The 27,085-nt window shown below is 41.3% G+C and overlaps 1 protein-coding gene across 4 annotated transcripts in view; it reads right to left on the reverse strand.

Moving 5' to 3' along the window:
• The window catches only part of TPD52L1 (TPD52 like 1), a 43,388-nt gene that overhangs the window by 15,386 nt on the left and 917 nt on the right, over positions 1 to 27,085 (reverse strand). For 2 of the 4 annotated variants that reach the window (XM_044425306.1, XM_044425288.1), the window contains exons 1-3: positions 24,543 to 24,746; positions 9,388 to 9,503; positions 6,110 to 6,258 (exon numbers count right to left, since the gene is read on the reverse strand). In XM_044425306.1, coding sequence (XP_044281241.1) covers positions 6,110 to 6,258; positions 9,388 to 9,503; positions 24,543 to 24,561 — 284 coding nt within the window. In that variant the 5' untranslated portion in view covers positions 24,562 to 24,746. Of the gene's footprint in view, positions 1 to 6,109; positions 6,259 to 9,387; positions 9,504 to 14,046; positions 14,092 to 24,542; positions 24,747 to 25,797; positions 25,920 to 27,085 lie in introns of those variants that run through there. The other 2 variants (XM_044425297.1, XM_044425312.1) reach the window with 2 other exon arrangements.

The raw sequence follows: 27,085 nt of genomic DNA on the forward strand, positions 1-27,085 counted from the left end.
AACCACAGCACAAGAGAAGCGAGCACTCCGTAAAGCCAGAGTTGCAAATGTTGCAACAGTGGTGCCCATAGATGTCTGCCTGACATGTGGCAGAACACTCCATGCCCATATCGGCCTTATCAGCCACCTGCGAACACACTGTGGACAACTCACAACCCATTAGATGTCAAGGTCCTCATCAAAAATGATGGATGAACATCATGAGGCTATACATTCATGGAATGTTTAAATTTTTTGGTAAATGAATCCCATTAATCCATTCATAATGTTATGTTCTTCCAGAGGCTTCAGTAAGCTTATTGGCAATTTTCTGTGTAGAAGATATTATCACAGATGCTTGGTTTTACCATTTTCAAAACTGTGAATTTGTGTCTGTAGTGATCAAATGCCTCTTCTCCACAGCAAAAATGTTATAAAACAGAGTTGAGAAAAAGACTTTAATCCCATTGTTCCTTTGCAAATCTATGTACACAGGATCAGCCCCTTATCTAATGCTAAGCTTCAAAAAAATCAATGAATAGAAGATAGTTCCATGTGGAATAGTTCTGAGCACATGCTATGAGTTAGGAGGGAGGGGCAAGCTATAAAAATGAAAGTACAACCTTTTGAACAGAATACTCCACAAGTTTTTGGCTGTTTTTGTGTATAGCCTTAAGTTTATCATAGTATTCTTTCACTGAAGGAGAAAACCTATAATGGCAGTTTGGGAATGTTTTAATGAAGTTTCTCTACCTACAGGTACGTAAGGCATGCATGCATACAAGTTATGTAGAACACCATGATTTCAATCTGGTCGCCACAATAAAAAATACTTTGCTCCTTCATAGTGTTTTGCATTTTGCATCAAGTGACAACACCGCGAATGAAATCTAGTTTGGTTCCGGGATGTTAACACAACAAAATGTGGAAAAGTAAAGAGGAGAGGTGACTGTAAGGCACTGCAAGGCACTGTACTTAGCTAACAGTCTATCTTTGTAACTTTCTGTACCATATAATGAATACAGAATTCCTCTGCAAAGCTTAGAACATGTTGCTGCATTTTCCAGAGATCACAAAATAGGATTTAATTCAACACATTTTCTGAACAATCGCAAACAATGGGGTGCATTCACATTCAGCACACACTGTGATGTAGGTCTAGCCACCATGTAACAAAGCACTCCAGTGTTCATCAGCTTTGTTCACCTGAAAGGGCTCTTGGAAACCTGGCCCATTTCCAAAGGTAGCTTTGCACAGTCACAATGACAGTACTTTTTGCTGACCTGGAAATTATTCCAGGTCACTTAGAACCTGTTCAGGTACATGAGAATAACTTGCTAGCAGCAAAATATTGATACTGCCTCTTCCACGCTATCCAGTTGTGTTAAGGTCCAGGTCATTTGTTCAAGGTAGAGTCTTATAGGAAAGTAACCTTTCAGAAACATGAACATCAGCACTAATTCTGAAGGAATGCTCTACCAAGTTAATTTCCCAAATTATTGAAGTACATTCAATACATTCTGAATTCTTGAAGAAGCCTCTACCCCCACTTCTGCCTGCCTCTGTGTGTGTGTGGGGGGGGAGCGAGGGAGGCAGGTTCCTCCTGCCACATGCCCCAATGGCTAAGTCAAAAAAGTTCCTTAAGGAATATATATCTTAAGCATGTGCTCAAGTTTGTCCACATGTCTAGAGTGCCAACCACAGCATGAGGCTCAATGTGCCCAAAATTCTTCCTACCTGTTCTGTCCACACAGCACAAGATCTAAATGAAGCCTCCATATTCAGAGACAGTATATCTTTGAATAACACTGGGACAGGGAAATGCTATTCTCTCATACCCTGCTGCTAAGTTTCCAAGATGTATTTGGATGGTCCCTTTTGGAAGTAGAATGCTAGACAGAGAAAAATGGCTCACTCAAGGCAGAAACAACATACGAAACAGCAGCAGTGTCTGAGCCCTGAACAGCACTCCCTGTTGGGAGTTCACACAAAGATGGGGTGTGAGCACCAAATTTCTTGGCTCCCATATTTGCTGTGGTTCCATATCAACCAATTTCCTCTGCCCACTCTGTGACTTAATAATGTTTGCAGAAATTAAAGCACATCAAATTCACATAGCCTCACAAAGCAATGCGAAGCATACTGCTATTTCACATAACTTGCATGGAATTTGCCACATGACGAAGTCACTAACTTAGGAGGCTTTTCAAAGTAGTAGTAGTGACATGTACCTATTGGGCTTAGAGCTAAGTGCATTCAGAGTTGGGTTCTCAATACTAGGACAAGAAAGGCTGCTACCTTTGTGCAGTGCTCTCAGGAGCTTCCAAAGTCTTCTGACTAGCTGATGCTGGGATGGGGGCTTTGATCTGACCCCAAATGGACACTGTTTTCTAATTCAGTGGGCCCATGTACACATACTCGCGCCACATACTCAAAGTATTTCCTTTCTTTACACATTCATTTTCCGTCCAGAATTCCAGCCCTAAATTCATATTCTACTAATTTGCTATTTTGTCTTCACTTCCAAATTCATGTCCCCTTGAATAAACAAACTATCAATTTCTAGTCCGCTCTAACTAAAATGTAGGTCAGTGCTCTATTAGTATTTAATTATTTACAAGACTTCCTTTAAGTCATAATTTTCATAGGGGTTTAAAATTTGGTTTTACATTTTGTATGGCAGCCTTTTTATGATGCTGTATACTGTATGTTTAATGTGTTGGTGTAAACCACCAAGAGTGTTTTGGCTACTGGGTGACATACGTAAATTAAATAAAAGAGCCTACAGCATGGGTCCTCAAACTATGGCCCACGGGCTGGATCCGGCCCGCCATGCCCATCTATCCAGCCCACCTCAGAGGTTTTGGACTCATCGCGCCCATGCCTGCCGCCGCCCACCTCGCCCCGCGCGCAGGGAGGCAGCGGCTTGCTCGCGTGGAAATCGTTTTGGACTCACTTGGAGAAAACGAAGCCACTGCCTTGTGCGCCCACCCCACCCCCCGCCTCGCCTCACCTCACCCCCGCCCCCATGCCGGCCCACGTGTGCCGCTGGCACCTTTCAACTGGCCCCCTGTTGAAAAAGTTTGAGGACCCCTGGCCTACAGTCCCCTTTCCTCATACAGGTACAATAGCTAAAATTGTTTTCTCTAACCCAACTGAAGGCATAAAGAGAAAGCAGAAGGTCAGCATTCAGTGCTCTGACTGCCCCTATGATGCTTGGAATTTTAGTGGTCTTCCCTGCCTACGGAGGGAGAGAACTGAGGCTGAAAGGTCAAGGGAAAGAGTAGGGGCACAGAGGCCAAGTTGTATGTAGGCACACTATGGTGCAACTGTAAGATGTGCTTGTTGCTTAACTGGCACGGAAATCATAGCCATATGCCTTAACTTTTAGGCAACTGAATGAACTTGTGAATAGTTTAACTTAAGCATAGTCTTTTTGACATTAGGATTATGTGGGCAACAGACAAAGGAATGGGTTGAATTAGGGATGAATGGAAGTGTTCCAGCTGCAGGTGCCTTTATTAGCTTTCTAAAGTATCATCTGGAAACTATGTAAATCTACTCTGACAAGAATACACAGATGGGCAAATGTTGAGATTATTCAAGCATTTGTGCCCGCCAAGATACATTTCTGTTTGTACAGGCTGTGAATACAAAAATAAATAAATAAATACATACATACATACATACATACATCCCAAGGCATCTTGACCCTTGTCATTTTTCCTCTGCAGGTTAACAAAAGAAGGAGATAGGACTGCAGGGTACAGAATCCTTCCCTGATTCCTATTTAGATTAACCAGGGGTCTCAAACTCGCGGCCCACAGGCCAATTGCAGCCCATGGGACGATATTTTGTGGCCCCCACTTGATCTCAAAGTTTAGTGATAGTGTGGCCCGCGCGTTTTTCTCACACGGACCTGTGTGAGTCATTACCCTGGGCACAATGTTCCCTCTAAGCTGCGCGCTGGGACGGGAGAGGGGCCCTGCGGCCTTCCAAGCGCCGGTGGCGCCCGGGCCGGCCTCCGGGAGCCACGCAGGATGGGCAGCCCACCACCACCGCTTGATGCGGCCCAGCCTCACCCAGACTCTACTTCCAGCGGCCCCCAGGTAAGTTGAGTTTGAGACCCCTGACTTTAACACATGCGGTGAAATGCTATTTTGGTGCAATGATGACTGTGTTCTTCAGAATTCACTTTTCACTGCCAAAGTAAGCAATGAAGATATGAATATATACTGATTGTAAGAGGATAACTTTTCTGGCAAAACATTACTTCGTGAATATAAGTATAGAAATATTGAACAAAGTGGATCACATATTTCTAACTGCACACAGCAATGCATTCCATGTTCAGATGTCACAACCATGTGCAGTCATTATGTGAAACATACCTGTGGAACTAAACTGTCTGAAGAGATCTAATAAGGGATGAACTCAACCTTTCTGTCAATCTGGGTTTTGCATTTTTCAAGAGGTCACAGGAAAGCTTGTGTACATAATACACAGGTTCCATATCCCTGGAAAAGCTTGTTACTCAGAAACTAGTATTTTCTTCATAAATTGGCCGGGCAGTTAAAGCCACTGGGGAACTGGGAGATCTGGGTCCTAGTCCCCACACAGCCATGAAGCCCACCAGGTGTCTTTAGGCCAGTCACTCATTGTTAGACTAACCTACATCACAGGGTTGTTATTGTGACGATAAAATCAAGTAGAAAAGAGCTAGGTAAGCTGATTTGGTTGGGTTCCTCACAAAAGAATATAAAACAAGCTATAAATGCAAGATACTAATATAATTAACAATAGGACTGCCACTTCTACCCCCAAAATTACTGTTCTGCATATTGGTACATCCCAATGTTTACATGCTGCTGTCATGGCTATATTAGAAAGGAGCCAATGTCAATTAGAGTGTACATAGGATGGCGGGTGTAGACTCTAATATTAGCACATTAGGATCTTGTCAGACAGATCCTAATGTAAAAAAAACCAAACAGAATTGTATGTTTAGCTGAAAAAGTTGATTAATTAGATGAAGCAGAAAGCACATGGTATATCAGATTTTAAAACTTCAAAGCACTTTAATATTACAGTTTTGAAATCTTTTGAAATAAATTTATTGCAAAGTATCAACAACCATGGATTCAGATAAACTCTTTCCCACACAAAGTGCACTATGGAAGTGAAATGGGACAAGTTTGTCCAAATGTATCCAATGTATGATACATTCTAACAGCCAACAGTCAGGTATAAAAAATCTAGGTTTTTCAATACATCACCTTTTCAGTTATTTTAATACATCTATATGTCTATATATAACTCATGCAAAGCAGGTTGCACAGAAAATACAATTCCATGTCATGTAGATAACCAAAAAATCCCTGATTAAAGCATTTAAAATATAAGGAATTCTACCTTAGAGTCTATCCTACAGCTGATGCATTCATTCCACTGGATTTTCATTGTGTGATGAAAGTACCCAAAAATGCTTCTGGGCTAAACACGTTCTGTTAATTCCCACTTGCCTCCAAGAAATTCAGGATAGCTCACTAAAAATGCTGCTCTCATTTTTACCCTAAAAACAACTCTGTGAAGTAGATTAGGCAAGGCATTCAGTAAATATCATGTCTTAGTAAAAGCTGAAGCCAGGTCACTCAAATAAAATCCAATGTATGAGCCGCTATCCCACATGGGCCTTCTATGGAAGGAGTACTTCATGCAAGGGTTGGCAAATTTGTCAAGCTCCATTTCACTTAGGCCCTGCAGCTATTCTTTCCCATTTCTACATTAGACTGTACATCACTATGGTCTGCACAGTATGGGTATGTATTTCTGACCATATTTTTCCAAAAATACACACTTTTGCAAGTACTTTTCCCAACTGAATAAAGCATTTTTGTGCTCATTTGTTGTGTGCATTAGTCATATGTGCACCTTTGTTGTATACACTTTTGAATACACACATGCCTTTTTGGTTTATAGCATCATTGATGTCTGTGCTCTAGTTTGTGCTCAGGTTTGTGGCATAAATGTTTGGTAAGTTCATACTGAAATGCAAACCCAACAAATTTCTCAGCTATCCCAACTATTGCTGCAAAAGGAAGAGAGTGATGTGTAAGAGGTTTGCACTCACGCAGTAGTTGTTTGCATATCATGCCAGCTCTTACTGAAGTTCTGTTTCAGTTCATTCATCAGGTTGACACCAAGCTTTTGTTTTATTTCCACCAGATGCTTCTCTTTGGCTGCTAACACTTGTCGTAAAGTTGAAATTTCATCCTCTAGCTTGAATAGGATTCATAAAACAAAAGAATAGTTGGCATAATTTTTCATTATATATGTAAAACAGTTTAAGATGATACCTTTTTCAAGCACAAAAAAGCCAAGTACACAAGATCACTACAGCTAGCAGAAAGCCAAGGCATGATACAGAAATCTAATTTTGTGCATATTTCTTTGCTGTCCATATTTAGTTTAAGGACTATCAAGACTTATGAATTTCATGTGTGCACACGTGGTGGCAGGGACATACTGGAGCAACCAGAATACTGAGGAAGAGGGACTTGGTGGCAGAACATGGGGGAGGTGGGGCAGTACAGGTTAAGCAGTGGGCAGCAGAAAGGTGGCAACTGCAGACCAGATGGGCGGCATGTGGAGCAGAGCCCCCTTGAAAGTGCTTTGCACAGGGCCTCCTCAAAAGCTACTAGAGCTACTGGATCTCATCTCAAGATTCTGACATACTTCTATGACTCCATGCCCCGGAAAGTTTACACAAACAAATAGCAGCACATAATCAGGTGCCTTTGCACACCCGTGATGGTCCACTTGCAGGAGCTCAGTTTCATAGACACAAGTTATGTTTTAAGAAAATATAGATTAGCGTACAACTGAGTTACTCTAATTTTACTTCTTTTTACAATATCCAATCTAAAAAACTTCTTGTGGATGCACATAATCACATGGTTGACCACACAAATAACTAATTCTGTACAATACCACAAAATCAGTGTTTTATCAATTGTTACTTTATTTTAATACATTGTATTATGTTTGTAATTTTATTGAATGTAAACCATTCAGAAAGTCAACATGGCTGAATGAATAGTTTACAGATTTTTTAAATAAATAATAAAATCTGGTATATTCTTACCAAAATAGATGGCATCCAAATGTTTACGCTAAATGACGCTAAATGATTGCTGAATGTCCTAGTGCTAATTCACCTAGGGTCATTTATTTAAAGGTATGCAAATGCAGGATTACCCGATAAACACAGAAATGGCTTGGCCAATTTAAAAATGGCACATGGCAAAGCATCTAGGATCAAGGCCTTCTCTGGCTTCTTTATTATCCTCAATGGCTCCAATCTAATGATTCTCATCTATGGCACTAGCAACTAGCATGCTGCACACCCAGCCATGTGCAAAAGCCATGCACATACTTACTGAACAGATGGATAGGAAGTAATCTTCCCCTTTAAAAGAGGCAGTCTGTGTTAACAATATAAAACTGGCTTCCGCCAGTACAAGCCAGCAGAGCTAAAAGGAACCTTCGCTAGAACTAGGCTGGCAAAGGGCAGGCTGCAAATCTGTGTGTTATTTCAATAAAATCAGTTAAGCTAAAGACAGCCTACAGTTTCATCTGCTCAAGTAAAGCAGAATATTATAGAAGCAGGAGGAGGAATGAAGGGTTGCACACAGTATTTGCTGCATTTCTATACAACTTCTGCAAAACATAATCATTCTAGTTTATGAAATATATCTTCACCTATCTTTTATTATTGCAGCTGTCTCATTAAATGAAAGACTGCAGAATTTTTCACAAGGTTTACTCCTATTTTTAAACTGCAGTTTTCCAAGACAGAAAATACACAATATATTTATGTTGTCCAAACTGTAAGATAAATTCCATAGATTGTCCAGTCCAGTAAGCATAATATTTATAATTATGAACAATTTCACTATTGCCATGGTATTAGTTGCAATCTATGCCTATGAATAATAGTTTGCCAGAAATTTCAGTATAAATCTGCACAGAACACAGCAGCCATTGTCTCAAGGGAACAGTACCTATCCAAGGATGCATATTTCCACATTTTAAAATAATAAAAGACTTCATGTGTTCATAAACATCCACAATCAGTGTCCCTCTGTGAATTGTTTAACAATGCAAGAACAGCAGGAAAAGTATGGTGAGAGTATATAATGGTAAAGCTGGGAGTCTGGACATTATGGGTTTCCAATTAGCGAAACAAAGCAGTCAGGGTGGTTTTATTCTTAGAACAGGAATGCAACAGTTCTAAGAGTTTTGGGGCAATGACACAGTTATATTTTTCAAGGCACTGAGAACTAGTAGTCAAACAAGTCCCATCGGAAGCACAGCTGTTATTCTAAGCAAGCATGAATTCATTAGAGGTGCAGAAACTCCGTAACTTCTGAAAATTTTCAAGCGTTTCTAAATGTGAATCCCTGATGTATTTCCTTTGAACAATTTAATTATATACCATTTGAATGTGGTGAACAATTTAGAGCAGTTTTACAATCAGAGTTGACCTAGATTCCACAACTCCAATGACTACAAACAATCTGTACTGTGGTATGTGCCTTGAGGATCCAGGCCTTAACCCTGCTCACTTCAGTGAGAATGAAGGGCTTGGGGATGAAGACTTACACAATTAAATCAGACATTTCTTGTGCCTGACTTTCATTCATTTCATTACTCCATAAAGAAAAGAGGTTAAGGGGAGGGGGAGAGACATGTAAATGAGCAAACTAAACAGCAGAACATTATTTTCAAAGCATTCTACTATATTAACAAAAGCAGCATCATTAACAAAATCATCATTTCTATAACCTAAAATAATGCATATTATTATTCTATTGATCATATTTATATGCAAGTGCCTCCTCCACACAGTGCAGAGTGGTGCACATGGAATTTCTCCATTATCCTCTTAACTGTCCTATGCAATGATAAAGATAAAAGGCAGAAACTTGGTCAAAACTGCCCAACACACTTTGTGGGTAGACAAGCTTCTCTAGAGTCCAATGAAGCATTAGAATACTTTCACTCGCTTACCAATACATCTGCATATGAAAATATTCCTGGTGAAGGAAACACCTCTTAAAATGGATTATTTGGCTGGACTCTAATCTCTAATCCACCATTTTTAAAAAAAAATCAGAGAAAGCTTGATTTCTGCTCAACTCATGCTGGCAATGCTACACCCAAATGGCAGTAAATTTCACAATTGTGAAACACAGATCTAGTATAAGAACCAATGGTACTAGTTCAATTCATTTGCACCATGTAGGTGCATGTTGAAGGATAATCACATCAAGAAAACTTGGTAACAACTATGATATCCAAACCTGCTCTTAAAGGTGACATACACAGGTGACCAAAGAGCATTACCTTGACAAGTTCAGCTTTTAATTCTTCTCGCTCTTCTTCAGAAATCATGTTGGTAAAGTCAACATCAGTGACCGTATCTTCATCTGCCTCATGTAACGCTTGTCTTTCCAACAGACCTTTGCATAGAAAAAGAGAAACATTTGGGAATTTTCTTCCAAAGAGGACAGTGCCAACTTGTGTGGGGGTAGGGGGAAATCAGAGACATCAATCATTTAAATGTGTGTGTGTGTGGGGGGGGGGTTGAAAAAAAATAAGCTAGTTTGGAGTTTTCTGCAGTTGTATAAATTTCTTGAATAAGTTGAGCTGTGATAACAGGAAGACCCCAAAGCTTAGTGACCCAGCAAATGCTTAGCATGCACAAGCCAGGCTCAAGTCCTAACATGTGAAATTAACAGGTCAAGCAAGCAGGAGTGAGAAAGATTGCTACTTAAGAATGAAGAAATTCTTTGCCAGTTGAAATAGGTAGCATCTAGCCATGGTCTGGGCCAAATGCTACTTTGGCAATGAACGTCCACAAAATTGCCATATAATCCAAGGACAAATGCATTGGATCCAGACTTGGCCATGTGAAGAAGTAGATCCATTGAAAACAGTGAAACAAGTTCAGAATGATAAACCTAAGTTCTAATGATTTCAACTTGTCTGCACTTGGCATAATTACATCAGAACCAACCCAATATCTAAATCCTTACTGAGATGAAGTACCACATATGCTCTGAAATAGTAGATCTGATCATCAAATATTGATTGGTGTTCTGTATTTAATACATGCTGGCTCTTTAGGATAGCCAGGAGATTAGATGGGTAATCAGTTATGTTCATCAGATGCTGCATGAATCCTAAATGCTGTGGGGGGAAAGATGAGTTGTATGGGTTTTTTATATACTTCATGACATGTTGCAACTAGCTTTTATTACCATAAACCCAATTTCACACCACTGATTCAGTGCAAGTAAATTCAACATGTACAGGAGAAATAAATGTCCACATGAATTTGAAAGAACCACAAAAATGCCAGACTATGTTCATATGAAATAGAGGCACAATGTTGGCTTAGTACACATAGCATTGCAATCCACCCTGCAAATATGCAATGGGAAATCTGTTGTTTTTGGAACAGCCAATTATGTGCCCAACAGAACATTGAGTTTACCACAAGTTTTCCTTCTCTGCCCCTGCTCCTGACCCTCCAGGATCCCTTGCTGCAGAAACCATCTTGTCTCTCCTATCTGAGTGCAACCCCTAGTTGTTGGCAAAATTTCCCATCCACTTATTGCCTGGTCTTGAAATTTGTTTCTATTTCACTGTCAAAAATGAAAAATATGCACATGTGATAGAGGTTTTTTTAAATACTTTAACAATTGGTAGAAAGGGATTAAGCAAATGGGTTGCACCTTCAATTGGGGCTCCATTCATTCCATCCAATCAGCCAACTTCTTTTTTTTTTTTGACAGCTGTCAGAGAATAATAATGGCTCGAAAATGTTGTGAAAAGGGGATGGCTTTAAAATCTCTTCTTTCTGGACTACCCGGGACACTGGTCAAGTGTAGAAAAGGCAGAGGACATGGAGAAGTGCCAGAGCAATATTCAACACAATAACAACAAATTAAGAGGGTTACATTGCTAAGGTGATGTTCTTAAGCCTACTCCCTTTTTGCTCACCTATTCTGCTGCTCTTTTCCCTTTGTTGTGCAACTGCTGATAGTTGACAGCTGCCAACACTTCACAGTTCAGTCTATATGCAGTCACTTTTCTACAAGCTGTTAGCATTTGACAACTGAAACTGACAAAGACACTGACCGGGCAAGACTACATGGATAGGAAGTCCCCTACATACAAACGAGGACCATTCTGAGAGCACGTTCATAAGTCCAATTAATTCATACGTCCAACTAACACAATCGGCTGTATAGTACTGTAATGGGTTTTTAACGACACTGGAGGACTTCTGGAAGTTAAACTTCCAGGTACATGGCAGTGAGGAATTACACTTGTCTGATGGGTTCTTCCTCATATGACGCTACCATTAGGTTGGTGTGAGTGTTTTATGCTTTGCTGAACTCCTCTCAATTATTACAGTGAAGTACACAAAAACACATTCACATCTTCAAAGGTTACGACTTGATGAGTCGTATGTAGATGACTTCCTGTACTGGACAGCTGTAAGTATGCACATGTGCACCTCTGAAAGATAATGGTATATATTTCTGGGACCAAAACTTTTTTTAAAGTGACAAACCAGGGAAGGTCACTCCAAACTGTCACTCGGGAATTAGCGGAGGGGCTATCACTGGCAGTCACAGGGGCAAAATCTCTATGAGAGGCAAGGGGTTCTGGCATTCATACAGACTGTCTCATTAGCTGATCCCCATAATGCACAAATTCCTTTGCTAGGTTGTAATGACCTGGCACCCCATTATGGGTTGAAGAAGCCATGGGGGTCACTGTGGCTTGTTGTCCCAAAGCCAGCCATCCTGCAGGAGGGCTCAGACAACACAGCAATCCACAATAGCTAGTTATTCATGATGGGTTGCTGTGCCTTGTTGACCCCGTCAATGAGATAGAAAGCAAACTGAGAAAATGGCAAGAGCACGCCTATTTATATTAAGGGGAAGTGGGGTGGAGCTCCTGCCAAGAATTCCAGGCTTAGCTAGAGGAATCTTCCCAAAAGTGGCACTGCACAGGTGTAGCACCCATATGTGTGATGCACACAGACCATGACAAAGAAACAAAGTGCTGACTCTTGTATACTTGCAAAACATTCTCTATAAATTCTGATGCTGGGCAGTTTGCAAATAAAGAGTTAAAGTTCAAACAAAGTCAAAATATGAATCAAGAAACTACTTTTTGCCCAGATCTTAAATATAAAAAATGCATTTAATTGTAGTATTTATAATTTAATAAAAGCATCCCCCAAAACTTTTTGGCTTTAAACATTCCATCATAAAATTGTAAAATGCAGCTTTTCACCATTTCAGAATTAGTTTTCAGTATAAATAGATAAATAAATAAATAAATATAAATTCAGTCTCAGTATTACTTGCTGCTGTTAAGTTTATGGAAGCTAAACCAATGTTAAATGCATGCCTGTATAATTGAAGAAATAAAACAAAATAGGCTTAGAAGACTGCTTTTATTTTCTTGACATTTTAACATTCTAATGTTTAAACTCTGTTTTTATATATCCCAGTTTATTTCTGTGCTGATAGCAATTATGGTTTTGTTCTATTAATGTGTGTGTGTGTCTTTTTAACTTTTAATTTTAACTTTTGTTAACCACCCAGAAAGTCTTGTGTATTGGGCAGTATATAAAGGAATTAAATCACTAATGTAAAGGATGAGGTCTTTTATTTATTTTCTTTTTACATTGAAAAAAGTTATAGTATTTGAAGAAAAACCACTTCATTGTTGGTCATCTGAAATTTAATGGATGGGGGTGGGGGGGGGGAATAGACATTGGCTACCTAATTTTAGGTACTTCCAAACACCAGAACTGAAAGTCCACACAGAGTTTGACATGCTTATCTTGCAAGAACAATCACAGGTGGCCACTGCTGGGAGTAAACCCAACTGAACACAGAGGCATTTAAGTGCATGGCATTGCACTTGCTGACCTTGAATTGGCTTTCAAACTTTCCTGAATGCATGAGACTGATACCTATTCCTAGTTTTCATTAAAAACAGAGCTGAATGGCAATCTGCTAGAACAGACTGAAGCTAGTTTGGAGGCACAGAGTTAACCAAACCCCATCTCCATGACAACATCTGTATCTCTATTCAGTTACCAAGTGCAGAAGTGCAATAAAGCAGAAACCAAATTCAGCATTGTTCTATACGGTCCTATTGCTTTTTTTTTAAGAGAGCACACCACTTGCAGAAGGAAGCCCCTACATTCAGGCTTCTCCCCAACAACCTAACTCTGTTCAGCATGTCTTCAGAAACAGTAATTGTCTGGATCGTAGTACAGCCAAAAGTTTCTGGATCCACTTTCTATTGTTATGTCATGGTGGCATCAGTGAGAATTTGGCCCTAGGATCTTTTATGTGCAATTGAACATCAGACCCCACCTTCTATGCCTAATGGCTAGAAACTAATTATGTTTATATTTTGTTTGTTTTGTACAGAAGATTGTAAAAAAAATATGTGATACCTAGCACCTTAGCTCTTACAGTGCTCTGAATTCCCAGGTACAAGGGGCATTCAATGTATTCTCAGTATCAGCATGAAGAAAAAGGAATAATAAATTGAAATAATTTTTATTTTTCAATGTAATCCCCCATAACTTCAATATACTTATTACATCTAGAAATTAACTTTTCAATTCCCTGTAAAAAATACCCTTCCTCCTTGTCTAAAAAATGTGTGTTAATTGCCACCTTGAGCTCTTCATCGTCGGAAAATCGCTTTCCACAAAGAACTTTTTTTAAATTCAGGAATCGGTAGTAGTCACTGGGGGCCAGGTCCAGGCTATAGGGTGGGTGGTTTATTTCTTCGAAACCACAGTCTTGCACAGCAGCCTTCGAAACACGCGCCGTATGAACGGGCACGTTGTCGTGAAGAAGCAACACACCTGCGATCAGTTCCCCCACCTTTTTTCTTTAATTGCTTCTCTTAAATTTCACAGAGTGGTTGCATAAGATGCTGCATTTATGGTCTCACCTTTTTTCGTGTACTCGATCAATAAAATTCCCTTTGAGTCCCAAAACACTGTGGCCATGATTTTTCCGGCGGATGGAGTGACTTTGATTTTCATCGGAGGGTCAGCACCTTTTTTATGCCACTGCATGGACTCTTGCTTACTTTCAGGGTCATAGTGATGAATCCAAGTTTCATCTCCAGTAACAATCTGGTCAAAAATACTCGAAGGATCTTCACCACAGAGCTCCAAAAACTCCCTACAGCACTCGACTCGCACTTGTTTATGAAGCGCCATGAGCATTCGCGGCACCCATCTTGCACAGACCTTTGAAAGGTTAAGATGGTCATGAAAAATAGTAAATATGGTACCAATGGATAGGTTGTCATCTCTGTTAACATTTTGATTTTTATTCGGGCATCTTCCTATACAAGTCATTTTTTTTCACATTTTCTTTCACAGTGGCAGTAACCGGCCTGCCCGAGCAAGGGTCGTATTCAATGCTTTCTCTGCCCCTTTCAAATTCCCTTGACCATTTTTGAACAGCAGATAATGAAGGTGCAGAGTCCCGGTAAATGGCCACCATCTCTTCGTGAATGACTTTTTGTCTTTTTCCTTGTTTTGTAAGGAACTTAATCACAGCACGGTGCTCGATTTTCTTCAACATTGTCGCATCAATCATTATGGTCGTCTTTCACTGAGGATTACTAGGGAACTGATGATCATACTTATTTGAAATTTTGCATGTATACCCTCAGATAGTGTAATTAGCTAATGAAATAATTAAATTACCCACATCAATAGCAAATCAAACTGATACCGAGAATACATTGAACACCCCTCGTACAATTCTTCAGGAAAGATAATATTTTCTTTAGACAGATCTCTCTCACACAAAAATGGTTGCATTTGTACCTTACTCATATTCTTTTGTGAACTTAAGTGGATTCTGGGGTTTGGTGGAGGACAGGAAGTTCTGGAGGAGCGTTGTCCATGGGGTCATGAAGGGTCGGACATGACTTTGCAACTAGCAACAACATATTCTCTAACTTCAAATTGTACTGTTAAGCAACGTGAAGCCCAAATCCTAACATCTTTTTGTATACTTAATGCCATAATCTTCAGTCTTATCCAAACTATAATGTCATAAGGGCAGTCCACCACCAACTTATGTGAGGACTAAGATGTCAATAAAATAATAGTCATAACACACACTGTAAGATTTCCAGGTTTCACTGTAGCTTTCTACTGCACAGGTTTCTATATAAGATTGACCTGTTTTTGCCAGCATGAAAGCATATGTAGCATTAACCAAACCAAACAAAAAAAAAACTGTGACAGAACCCAACAAAATCCTGTCCCAAATATTCAGGTATTGATTCCATATAAAAGTGAAATAATCCAAGAGATGGTGATCATCAGCTGTTGTATCCTCACAAATACCTCTTAACACAAGGAACACTCCTATATCAGCTTTCCAAAACTGCAGATGGAATTTGCTCATGACTAAGACTCTTACTCATTTAGTGAGTTCTAGTAATGTTTCTCATATCTATGAATACCTTTTATCTGGAACTAAAAAACCTATGTATCACGAATTAACCAACACAGTCAAGTTGCATTTAATACTTTGACTAGTTACACATAGTTATTTCATTTATCATTTTTGTACAAAAACATGCAATTATCAGAATTTGCTAAAAACTGTTTACTGGTTTAAATATAGATTTGCAGTAGGGTTGCCACCAGACTTTTCCTCAACTCTTTTTGACACCTATCCAGTTGCCATCAAACTTGAACAAAAATCAAAACAAACAATAACAAAATAACAACATACTTGGATGCTTCCTGTTTCATCTAACAGACTGCTACTGTGATAGTGATAGTTAACCAAGATAGACAGGAGGGTGGCTTCTCCAAGAGCTGTGACAGCATTGGTTCTACTAGGGGATGCACCAGACATCCCCTAGTAGAGATCTCTTATGGACCCCCCGCCCCACGCCCATGATAACATTTCTTCTAGAAGCAGATCTATTGGGGGCACCAAGTGACATCAGAACTAAACCAGTGCTCCTTGGCTCATCCTAGTTGATCATTGATGATTACATGCTTGCTGCTCTCCTATAGCAAGCATGGTTCTTTCTGGGAGACCAAGTTCTCCTCCCATCCCCTAAGAGGGCATCAGTATTGTTACACAACTGGTTCCACATACTGGTTGCCTTAATGGTACCGAGTGTTTGTGACAACAAAACATACTCTAAAAGAAGAAGGCTTTAAATACATCAGTGCAAAGGAGCAGATTTCCTGTCACTCGCAACAATGACAGAAAAAGTGGGACCCAATGTTGCAATGTTTTCTCTTCGATATTTGGAAAAGCTAGCAGAAAACCTGCTCACTTTGGAACACAGGGCAGGTTGGCATGACAAAGTGGCTCCTTGGGAATCTTACCCACACAGTGTGTGTAAAGTTCTCCTGTGACTGACTGACAGGCTATCAAGAAGAGCAAGGAATTGTGTCCTTACTCCTCTCCCCTCTTTTACCTCTATCTTCCTGTAGTCCCACAAACAGTGTGCCAAGCACAGCCACTCTGCTGCCATGTTTCCTTATCCCCCATCCCAATACTACTACAGGCTTGTAGAGGATTCCTTGTTTCCCAGGAATCATACCACACAAGACTTCATGCTTCCCCTCTGGTTCCACTTGGTACCACTTGTTCACTCATGATGCCACATATAACCACTTTTCTTCAGGACCATTTAAGGAAAGGTAAATAAGGGTGAAGAAGAGATGCAATGAGGATTATCCTGGTCACATTCCATCACAGGCATTGGAAATGGGTAGGTTAAATGTGTGAACTGATTCTTTCCTATGGATGCTTTTGTGAGCATTATATTAATCATGTTTTTGCTTGGGTAGATTTGTAGTCACTTAAGTAGAAAATGAATTTCAGTGCGCTAGCCTCGGAGGACACAAGCCTAACTCTCAAGAGGAGAACTCATACTTGTGTGATAGCTTGATGAATTGCAGCCCGGATAATTACAGAAGTTTGATAGACTCTTTGGTATTCTTTGAATTAATCAGCTTCTTTCTTACTTAGGTTACAATCCAGGGAAATGTACACTTTCAGAGCTTGTATCTTACAAAGACAAGATGTTCAGAGTTGCGTAGACCTCATTTTATGATTACTCCAGCATGCCCCATGCCACTCCAGGTGGCGAGCGCAAAGGGTGAGGAATGCTGGGGAGAACTGTCAGCTCAAGTACAAGAGGCTCAGCACATCAGTCCAAAGAAGGAAGGTGGGACTGGTGGTGGAATCAAACGGGAGGGTTTCTGGGCAGGAGAAACAGGGAAGAAAGGGATGGGCCACCCCAGAGGAGCGGTCATTGTGCTTGGACTGTGGTCAGAGAGAGAGGTGCCTGTGATCTCTGCAGAGATATGGAATGATATGCAAATGTAATTTATTGTGAGGCTCCTAGGGTCTGTGTCAAAGTCCTCATGTGGCCCTCCCAGTATGAAAAGTTGGACTGCACTGGACTAAGTTAAAGGAAAGTGATTTGTTAAAGGTCACCCAGTGAGCATAAACACAGTTGAACAGGATTTTGACCCCAGGATTCCCGCATTCAACCAGACCCTGGCTTTCAATTCACTGTATTGTTTAATGCACATTACTGAAGAAAAAGGCCTGCTCAAGTTTCATTAAACAGTTTTCGTAGAAAGGTCTTCCTTTTCCGCCACATGCATGCACTCATAAAAACGCTGGTACAGGGTTTGCAACTGGGCGCCTATTGGTATTATCAAAATGAAAATCACAAATGCAGGGCTTTGTAATGGATATTTATCATATATATTTCAAAAATGCAATGAAACTTTCAGGGTGTGTGGTGAAGATTCATGAAGTTTTGTTGGCATTCTGTAAAATGTCAAGTTCAAATTGCCTACAAAGAACAGCACTTGCTGGCCCAGCAAACATATGTTTCTCCCTTGTTGCCAGATTCATACTTCTATTTTTCTCCATCTCATATGAAACCTTCCCTCTTTGTCATCACTTCGGGCACCTAATTAATTCAGACCTTATGACAATGTAAATAGCAACTATGATCAGATTTGAAAGAAACAGCATAAAAATAACAAAGAAACTTTGGGAGGAAATAGAGAACTCCTGTAATTTCCAAACAGCTGTTCAATTATGAATAGCTCTTACATTTCTTTAAACATTTGAGCTGAAATGCTACCCTTTAGCAATATGTGCTGAAGCTAACTACACAATTTCATTTTATAGGGAATGCATACTTGTTATACTTCTTCCCTGCTGCTTAAATAAATATTTGAAGTCAATAGTTATTTAAAAGAGAATTGGCATTCCTTTGTTGGTTAAATGCTAGAGTGACATTGTGCACATTGGGGAACATTATATAACTCTTCAATATTCTGTTTCTGAACAACACACTTTTATTGATATCCGAGGCATTCAGAGGTTTAATTCTCAACAGTGGATTAATTCTGCCTAGAGATTTTAACTGTCCTAAAGTAGATAGAGTTAGCTCTTAAGAGGAAGGGATGAGTCTGAAAAGGAACACTGAAAATCCAAATTTTTTAGAGATAGCTGAATGGTCTGTGATAGATGCTTCTGCTGTCACTTTTAGGGTACAGTGAATCAAATAATTTCAATGACTACTTGTTAAATAAGATTCCCCATGTGCTTAAAATACAGGTAACCTCACAATAAATGCAAGATATGAAACAGAAGGAACTGTAAGGTTTTATCCCTGGTTTGCTAATTTACTGCCTGCAAAATACTCATATTCTAGGTTACAGAAAAAGCACTGTTCTAATAATGAACAAAACTGTTAGCATGCACTGATTTCCAAATAAACTATATTCAGAATTATTAAAGGGATCCAAATGTGTTTGAACACCTGTTATCCAAATTTAATATATAAACATATTGAAGCCACAAATCAGTGGACTTGATAAAGCTTGGGGTATGCAACCTTTTTATGTGGGCAGGCCATGGGCATATTTGGAATTTTGATGGAATTCTGTAAGCATCCTCATAAAATGGCTGCTCATTCCCCATGGTAAGAATTAAAGACAAATAACTTGCCTAAAAACTTAAGTAAAATCTGAGAGTGCCACTCTCTCCAAATATGGTGCTGAAGGGAAGCACTTGACTTTTCAGCATGACAACCTTCCAGTTACACTTTTTTAATTTAATCTCCAAAGCAGGAGCTACATTAAAATATGTTTAACATGGGCAAGTCCTTCCATGAAAGAGGAAACTGACTGAAGCACCACTGAAAGAAATGTCCTGATATACAACCCAGTTTCACCAACTAGTGAGCAATTCCAGGGGCACAGCAATTATCCAGGTTTGGTTTCCTTTGGAGAGAGATCACTGATTTGCATTTTAGAATATCTGTATTTATTTACAAATATACAGGCACAGCATAGGTGAAGTCACAGGTTGAACACTAACAGACAGTCCCTAAGCACACTGCACCTCTATCAGATCTCAAGGGAGTCAGATTGTAAGACAGCTGTAAAGACTAAATACACCTCTGTAAATCCCCGGCTCTCCATCTCTTGTTCCTTCCACAAAGGCACTTTGTCTCCTCTCACTGAAAGGTGGGTAGAATCCAAAAGAGTCCTCTCCTGACCATTGCCCAGACTTGGAAGATTCCATGAGCACATCTCCGTAGACCATCATGGGCTATCATCTCTCATTTGCTTCAGGACAACCCACACTGAAAACCCTATCAAAAGAAACCTGACAGGCCAATGAGACAATAAAACCATTGTAATAATTTGGGGAAACAAAATCTTTATTAATAAAATATAGATTATGATAAGGTTCAGTTTACAACAGAACATCTCAAGGAACAGAGAGATCGGAACATGGCCACAACCACAGCATCATCCTTGTGAAAGGAGGATGCCCTAACTCCTATGGTGTGCAGAAAGGTTGCTCAGACCGAACACCAATGCTGTAAGGTAGGCTGCCACCATCTACTTATATCCACCTTAGTCTGAGCCGAAGAACTCCTAGACCCAAGACTTATGAAAAAGAGGTCAAACAGGCAGCTTCACCCTGGAATCTTAAAAAGAACAACAACCAAGAGGAAGACTCTGGATTTAGTGTTGAGGCAATTCAGAATGAAGTATGCCAACAGCTGGGAAAAAGAGGTGTTAAAGGAAAAGTAGAAAGGGAAATAGGCACACAGGAAGCAGAACAAATTTGGAAACAACACCTTGCGGGGAAAAATAGTTAGCTACATCTGCCTATATATACCTTGGCAAAGGTCTTCAAACAGGACAGGGCCCAGATGACACTGTCCAAAGAAAGACAAAGCCAAGGGGCAGCTGTGACTCCACCACCACCACCTGCCAGCTATATGCTCACACCCTGACAACCCCCAGGTGATCCTTGTTAGGCACTCACATGCTGGCTGGAGTTTTCCCAGGGACAGGAGTGGGTGAGAGTTCCCACTGGAACACAGCTGAGATTACTCCATTGAACTAACTGGGTCCCAATTGGCCTTGGGGCTAGAGACATCCCAAGGTATCACACATGCAGGTGCTTTATGCATACAAAACGGACACCTGGAGACTGCTAGGACACCACAAGGAAACCAGATTGCTGACTGTCGTGGTCATTGTCATTGTCTTTCCAGGCACTGCAGAACAACTGAAAAACAACAGTCACTGCCTGCTGGCTGACCATGTAATAGACAAACTGTAAAAGGGAAAAGAGATGAGTAGAAATTCATTTTTTCCTGTTCCCTCATCATAAAGTTACACAGCTGTTGAATGACCAGCGGGAGGAAGGACTGGGAAAGGAGGAGTCAAGTGGCAGTTATTCCTGGCCAGGCCAATGTTGGGGGTTGGTGTCAGATGCAGCTAGATGGAGACAATTCCAGTAAAGAGGAGCCCAAAGGGCAGTTGGCCAGGCCAAGCTGATGGACATGGCCTCACTGTCTCATCTCTTCGCCTTCTCCAGCTATATGAAATGACTGTGAATAAAAGACAGATCTGGTATGGAAAACCCTAAGAATATGTCTTAATTCTTAGCTGCCTGAGAAGTTCGACTTTCACCTTTGATATGTTGCTAGCACTGATGGGGCTTTGAGGAAAGGTTTAACAGGTTGACAATACCATCAGGAAACTGGAACCACACCTTCTTATAGTTCTAGATCTTATCTAAGAAGTCACTTCAATGTTTATCATGCCTCTCTATGTTTTGGCCTGAAAAACAAACAGCAGCTGGAGAAACAAACAGTAATCAGACATGTACTAAGCAGGAACAGATGACCATTTAATGCCCCCAGCAGTCTCATTCAGGTCTTAATGGCTTCCTTCACAAACCAAGGGTACTTCAAAAACCATGGAGATCCTATTCACAAATATTCTGCATCACATGCAGTCTGGCAAGTGCACTAGGCCCATCAACTTGCACATAAATGTACATGTGAAACTGAGGTATAAATGAATTCAGATTAGATACTAGAGTCCCATCAGGTCATTTATACATTTGCAGCTGTCTTTGGTGATGATGTTAACCGTTTTGTGTTGATACAAGCCTATCCTTTATATTATTAACAAATAGCATTTACAAAGTGTGAAGAAAGTAAAAATGAAAACTCTATTATGCAAGTTGTTCATAGTGAGAATTTTTAAACCAAGAACTGCAGTTCAAAATCATTTCATTCAGTTAACCAGCTTCTTCACAACATTGCACAAAAGGTTTAAGAGGCATGCCTGTTACTTGAAAAGATTTGTTCCCTCTGCATGTATAAAACAATGCAATAATGTTTTCCTCTCCCACAACCTTTTCATGGCAAAAAAATACAGCACAACATCAAACAGCTTTTAATGGGCCTTATATAATAAATCCACAGTGTGTAGAAAGCACTGTATGTTGTCTAGGTAATCCCTGAAAATAAGGTTTAACTGCCAAGTCATTTTCCAGCACTCTATAAGAATGGAGAACTGAGAGTTCTCTGGCCTTTAAGGAACTTTTAGATCCCCAAGTAATAAATGCAATGCACTGCAGATCTGCAAATGAAGTGTGTGATCAATCAAGAGTGTACTTACAGTTACATCTCAGTCCACATCTATGAGAACTAGTTATGGTAGCATGTATATGCTAATCTGACATAATATATGAGGAGAAAGGGTTTTGCAGGAAGCTGTCAGTAGGTAGGATACATTGGAAAATGGCACTTGGAAAAGTTGGTTTTTGCAGCCAGAAAAAGTCCTGGCTATACAGCCTGAACTTGTGCATACAATGACATTTTCTGGCATTTGCCCTTAAGTTTTTGCTTCATATCACATTTAATATACTCAAAATCACGCTTCACACATTACAATATAAAAGTTACACTGGGATGGCAATCCTATGCATTGCTTAAGACTTATTCAACAGTAAGTCCCATTAAACTTAATTGCTGAATATGTACACATAAGAACATGCTGGTACTTACATGCCTGCTTCAATTAAGTGTGCCTGCACATAACTATGAATTGTGACTGACAAGGGCTATATAACACACATATGCTGAAATAAGTTTCTGCAACTATCTAAGCAAAAGTGGCATAAATCTGAACAAATCTATATATTGGGTTTAATGTTATAGCCTGATCCTCTATACAGTCATTTGGAAGACAGCCCAGCAAAGTACAACAGGTTTTACTGTTGTAAATACATGATTCAGAAGGGGCGCCGTTAAATTCAGTTCAAATGTTTTATTAAGAATATCAATAACTAGTAAATGAAGTCTGAAGCCTCTTACTATACTCTCAGAGCTTCCCTTACCAGGAAATGAAGTTCCTTACCATATTATCATAGCTAATTAGTGACTTACTTTTTCTAAACAAGCGGTGGGGGGATCTAAGAATTTGTGCTGAGTTGGATGGGTTTACTTCCTACTTTTCTTTCAGAAAAATCTTGGTTTCACACTCCAGGGATGTCTTTTTAAAATTGTGTCTTTCTGTTATCCAGCTATTTCAGCACACTATTTCTATCACACTACATTTTTAGGTCTAGTAATGATATGCAAGAACACTCCTTTTCACTTAAGAAGCGCAGCCTGAAAAACATTCCTCAATTATTTGCTAGGCTCATAAACTCGCTAACATGCATGCTGCTGACCGAGTCACAAGAAGAGGATTACTATTTCCAGCATGAGGAGAGAGGTCATTAAGAAGCAAATGTTGCACTGAAAAGCTCTAATTCACCTAGATATTTCTCCACTAATAACAAGCATTTTAATCCTTGCCAGCTGAAAGGCATGGAAGCTGTAATAAATCCAGTGTGTAAACAGAAATAACAAATGGAGAAGTATTGGCTAATAGAACAAAAAATAAATAAAGCAGTAAAGGTGGATGAAGCAGTAGATTTTAAGAGAAATAACAGTTTGCTCTAGATTGCTGAGCCTGTTAAACAGCAATCCAAGCAAAGCCCTAGAGAGATAATATTGTAATAACCCACATGGAAAGATGCCTAATATACCAAGCCTCCTTTATAAGTGGAATAAAACCTCAGAAGGTATTTGGAAAGCTATTCCATTCCGAAAGTCCAGAAGAGCTTCCAGCGAACATTTTTACTGCTTTTCCTACATTCCATCCTCAAAGTCAACAAATGTAGGGTTGTTCTGCGAATGACGGGCAACCCATCACATCTCAGAGACAATGACAATGAAATACAGTAATACAATGCCAATGAAAAATGCTAATATTTCTAAAGGAAAGTTTTTCCATTTGAAACGTACATAACGGGCCACTTTAAAAAACGCATTACCGAGAGGGAGAGGGAGAGAAGAGAATGACAGAGAGCTATCAATGGTTCCGGGGAGCTGTGCTTGGACCTTAGCGGGAAATTAGCTGGGACAGTCGTAGCTGAACGACATAATCCTCTGTCTGTTGAGATGAGAAGAAAACCCCCTACACCGAGAAGGAGCTACTCATGTCTGTGCCACACGGCTGCCCCATCCCGTACACGGGAGTGACCCCCCCCCCCACGCAATACGCCAAGCTTTCTGAACAAACACACAGCGAATTATGCTGCAAGTGAAGTAAAGGGGCGCAGAGAGGAGGAGAGGCTCTACTCAAGAATCTCCAAGATTTCCGTTTGGCAGTTTGTTAAGAAGCACGAACAAAGGCAACCCTACAGGATGCTCACAGCAAATACCTCCAACTGACTTCACATAATCACAGCTGAACGACCTCACACAGCGCTGCAGCTCGAAGTACTCGAAACAGTATCTGGGGCAGTGAGGTGGAAGGGGTTTCCCCTCTGGCCCTTTTGGAGTCCAGAGACGCAGCCTCCATCCCGCAGAAGTAGCCCATCCTTGCCATCGTCGCTGCTGCTATACGGGTCCAAGGCATTCAAAACTTTCTTTGCTTGGCACGATCCGGGGAGAAGGTAAGCCGGAAAATCCCAGAAAATCACTGAGCAGCAGCTAGGAGAAAAGAGAGCGGAACCCCCGTCCACAGGGAAGGATCCAACCTTCCCCGCACTAACCTTGCGCCTGGGCTTCCATTGTCCCGCCGGCGCCGCTTCCTCGGCAGCACCTTGCCCGGCGACACGCGCGGTGGCTCCGTCCGCGACGAGGGGCCGCCGCTTGCCCGCCGCGACGGTTGCCCCTGATAGCCACCGGCCACTACCAGCTGGCTGGCTGCCTGGCTGGCGCTCGCTCTCCGGGCTGCCCTTGCCCGCCTCCTCGCCTTCCCTCTCACACTCGCGAGGCGCCTCGGTGTAGCGCCGCCTGCTGGCCCGTTTCCCGCTCGGCGCCTCACTCTCTCCCTTTCACTCGCGCGCACCCGCCCCGCCTTCGGAGCGCGCCTCCCTTCCCCCGCCCTTCACCGCGCGGGGCCGCTTCGCGTGTTTCGCGGGAGCAAAGCGCGTTCCAGCTCCAGTCTCGGTTCTCCTGTTGCAGGCGCGCGCGCGCACGCAGAACTGGCTTGTTCGTATGCAGTGAGACTTGGGAGGTGGGTCGTAGGTGGCCAGGGAAGGAAGGGGCAGCCCTCCCCTTCTAGCACGCTGGGGTCCCATCCCAAAAGTGAGCACACGCCTCCGACCGCGAAGACCCTTTACTGCCGTGGGAGCTCTCTACAGTGAAGCCGAGGAGCTGATCAGGCCAGGCATCCTCATATGTATGTGTGAGAGCGGTGGGCGGGAAGAGAAAATGTGACTTCAGCTTTGCTCCGTTTTGGACTTTCGACCGATCCTCTAATGCCATGCGCCCCAGAAGGTTATCCACCCCAAGGCTCCTCCTCGGCTCTGTAAAAGCAAAAACTTTTCACACTGTGAAAAGGCGAGGTGACCTTCGTCGTAGGGCAGTCCCTATATCTGTAGTTTATCGCAGGTAAAACTATAGACCGCTAAAACCCTTCTCTCTTCACGGGTGAACAAGTGTATATGAAGTCATGACACGTGAAGGACTGCGAGAGTTGCCAAAGTGATGGGGAAGAAGGGAGCTTTTTTCCTCCCATCAAACTAGACTCTTCGAACAATGTTTTATCCTTGGTGTTGTGGCTTTAAGGCGACCCAGCCTTGTATATTGTGTGAAACAAGCTTGGAGAGGTGGCAGGAGCCACTGAATAGAAGAGGTAAAATCAGGTGATTATGCCAGGAGGGTATTAGCATTAAGTCAGGTGACCCAGGACAGAAGTTCAGCAATATAATTCAGTAGACTGCATTAGATTAAGTGCCTCATGATTAGATTAGACACAGTATTCAGAAGCTAGGCATCAGTGCATCCCAGGCAGTCACTTACCTCCAAGGAGTTGCATAATTAGTGATAAGCAGGTTTCCCTGCCCAGCAGCTCCACAATCTCATTGATGATTGGTCTTGATGATGAAGAAATTAGATGTGTTTTTCACTGTAAAGTATTGGTCCTAAGACAATTTACACAGAGAAATAGAGAAACCTATGACTAACGTAACAGAAAAAAAGGCAAAATCAATATAAAGCAAAATTAGCAGAATAATAGAACACTGTAAAACATAATCTAAAAGCAATACAGCATGAAAAGTATTCATCCAAAAAAAAAACATACTCTCTGCCCACTCATTGGCTAGAAGAACACCATAAAAGCAGGCCACATCTGGGCCATAATTAATGTCCTAAGGAAAATTGGTATATCTATACTTGACACTGAAAAGATGACCGCTTCCATGCAAATTGAGCTTCCTTAGAAAGAACATTCCAGAAACACAAGTGTACAGTGGTACCTCAGCTCACGAACACCTTCGTTCATGACCAAATCGGGTCATGAACAAAATATTCATGAAAATGTTGATGTGGGTCATGAACTCTGCCTTGGAGTCGGGAGATGGCCACGATTGCAGTTGCATTCGTGTAGGGAAGACGTGCATGATCACGGCCATCTCTCCACGCCCCAGGCAGCACGGTCGCAGCCATCTCCCCCCCCCTCCCCCCTGAGTGGGGAGATGGCCGCAATCGTGCTGGGGGTGGAGGGGGGAGATGGCCAAGATCGCGCCCCTCTCTCCCTCCCCCAGCGTGCTGGGATGACGGGGTGCGTGCAGGGATGACAGGCGCGATCTCGGTCATGCTGGGGGGTGGGGTGGGGAAATGGCCGCACTCATGCCCAGGGTGGGGAGGGGGAGATGGCTGTGATCTTTGTTGTTCTTTGTCACTTTGCTTCACATTTTTCTGATTAAAAAAATGGTTACAGAATGGATTAACCTTATTCACATTGGGGAATGTGAGGGGAAATTTAACTTGGCTCACAACCAATTTGGGTCATGACTAGAGTCCTGGAACAGATTAAGTTTGTGAGCCAAGGTACCACTATATTCCATTTGACTTCTCTTAAAGGAGGAACACAGAGAAGAACTTCTGACTTCAAGAAATGGGTAAGTTATGGAGAGAGAGACAGTCCTTGAGATATTTGAGTCCTGAGTCATGTAAAGCCTTATAGGTTAAGAGCACCACTTTGAAAGTTGCCCATCCTGCGTTCACACCCTTGAAAATGCTGTCTGCTATGTCCAAAGTCTTCTCCATTTTCCTTTTTTTGTCTAAATTGGGCCCAGAACATTTG

This window comes from Varanus komodoensis, unplaced genomic scaffold, assembly GCF_004798865.1.
Source record: "Varanus komodoensis strain SLA01 unplaced genomic scaffold, ASM479886v1 scaffold1, whole genome shotgun sequence".
NCBI classification, from domain to species: Eukaryota; Metazoa; Chordata; class Lepidosauria; order Squamata; family Varanidae; genus Varanus; species Varanus komodoensis.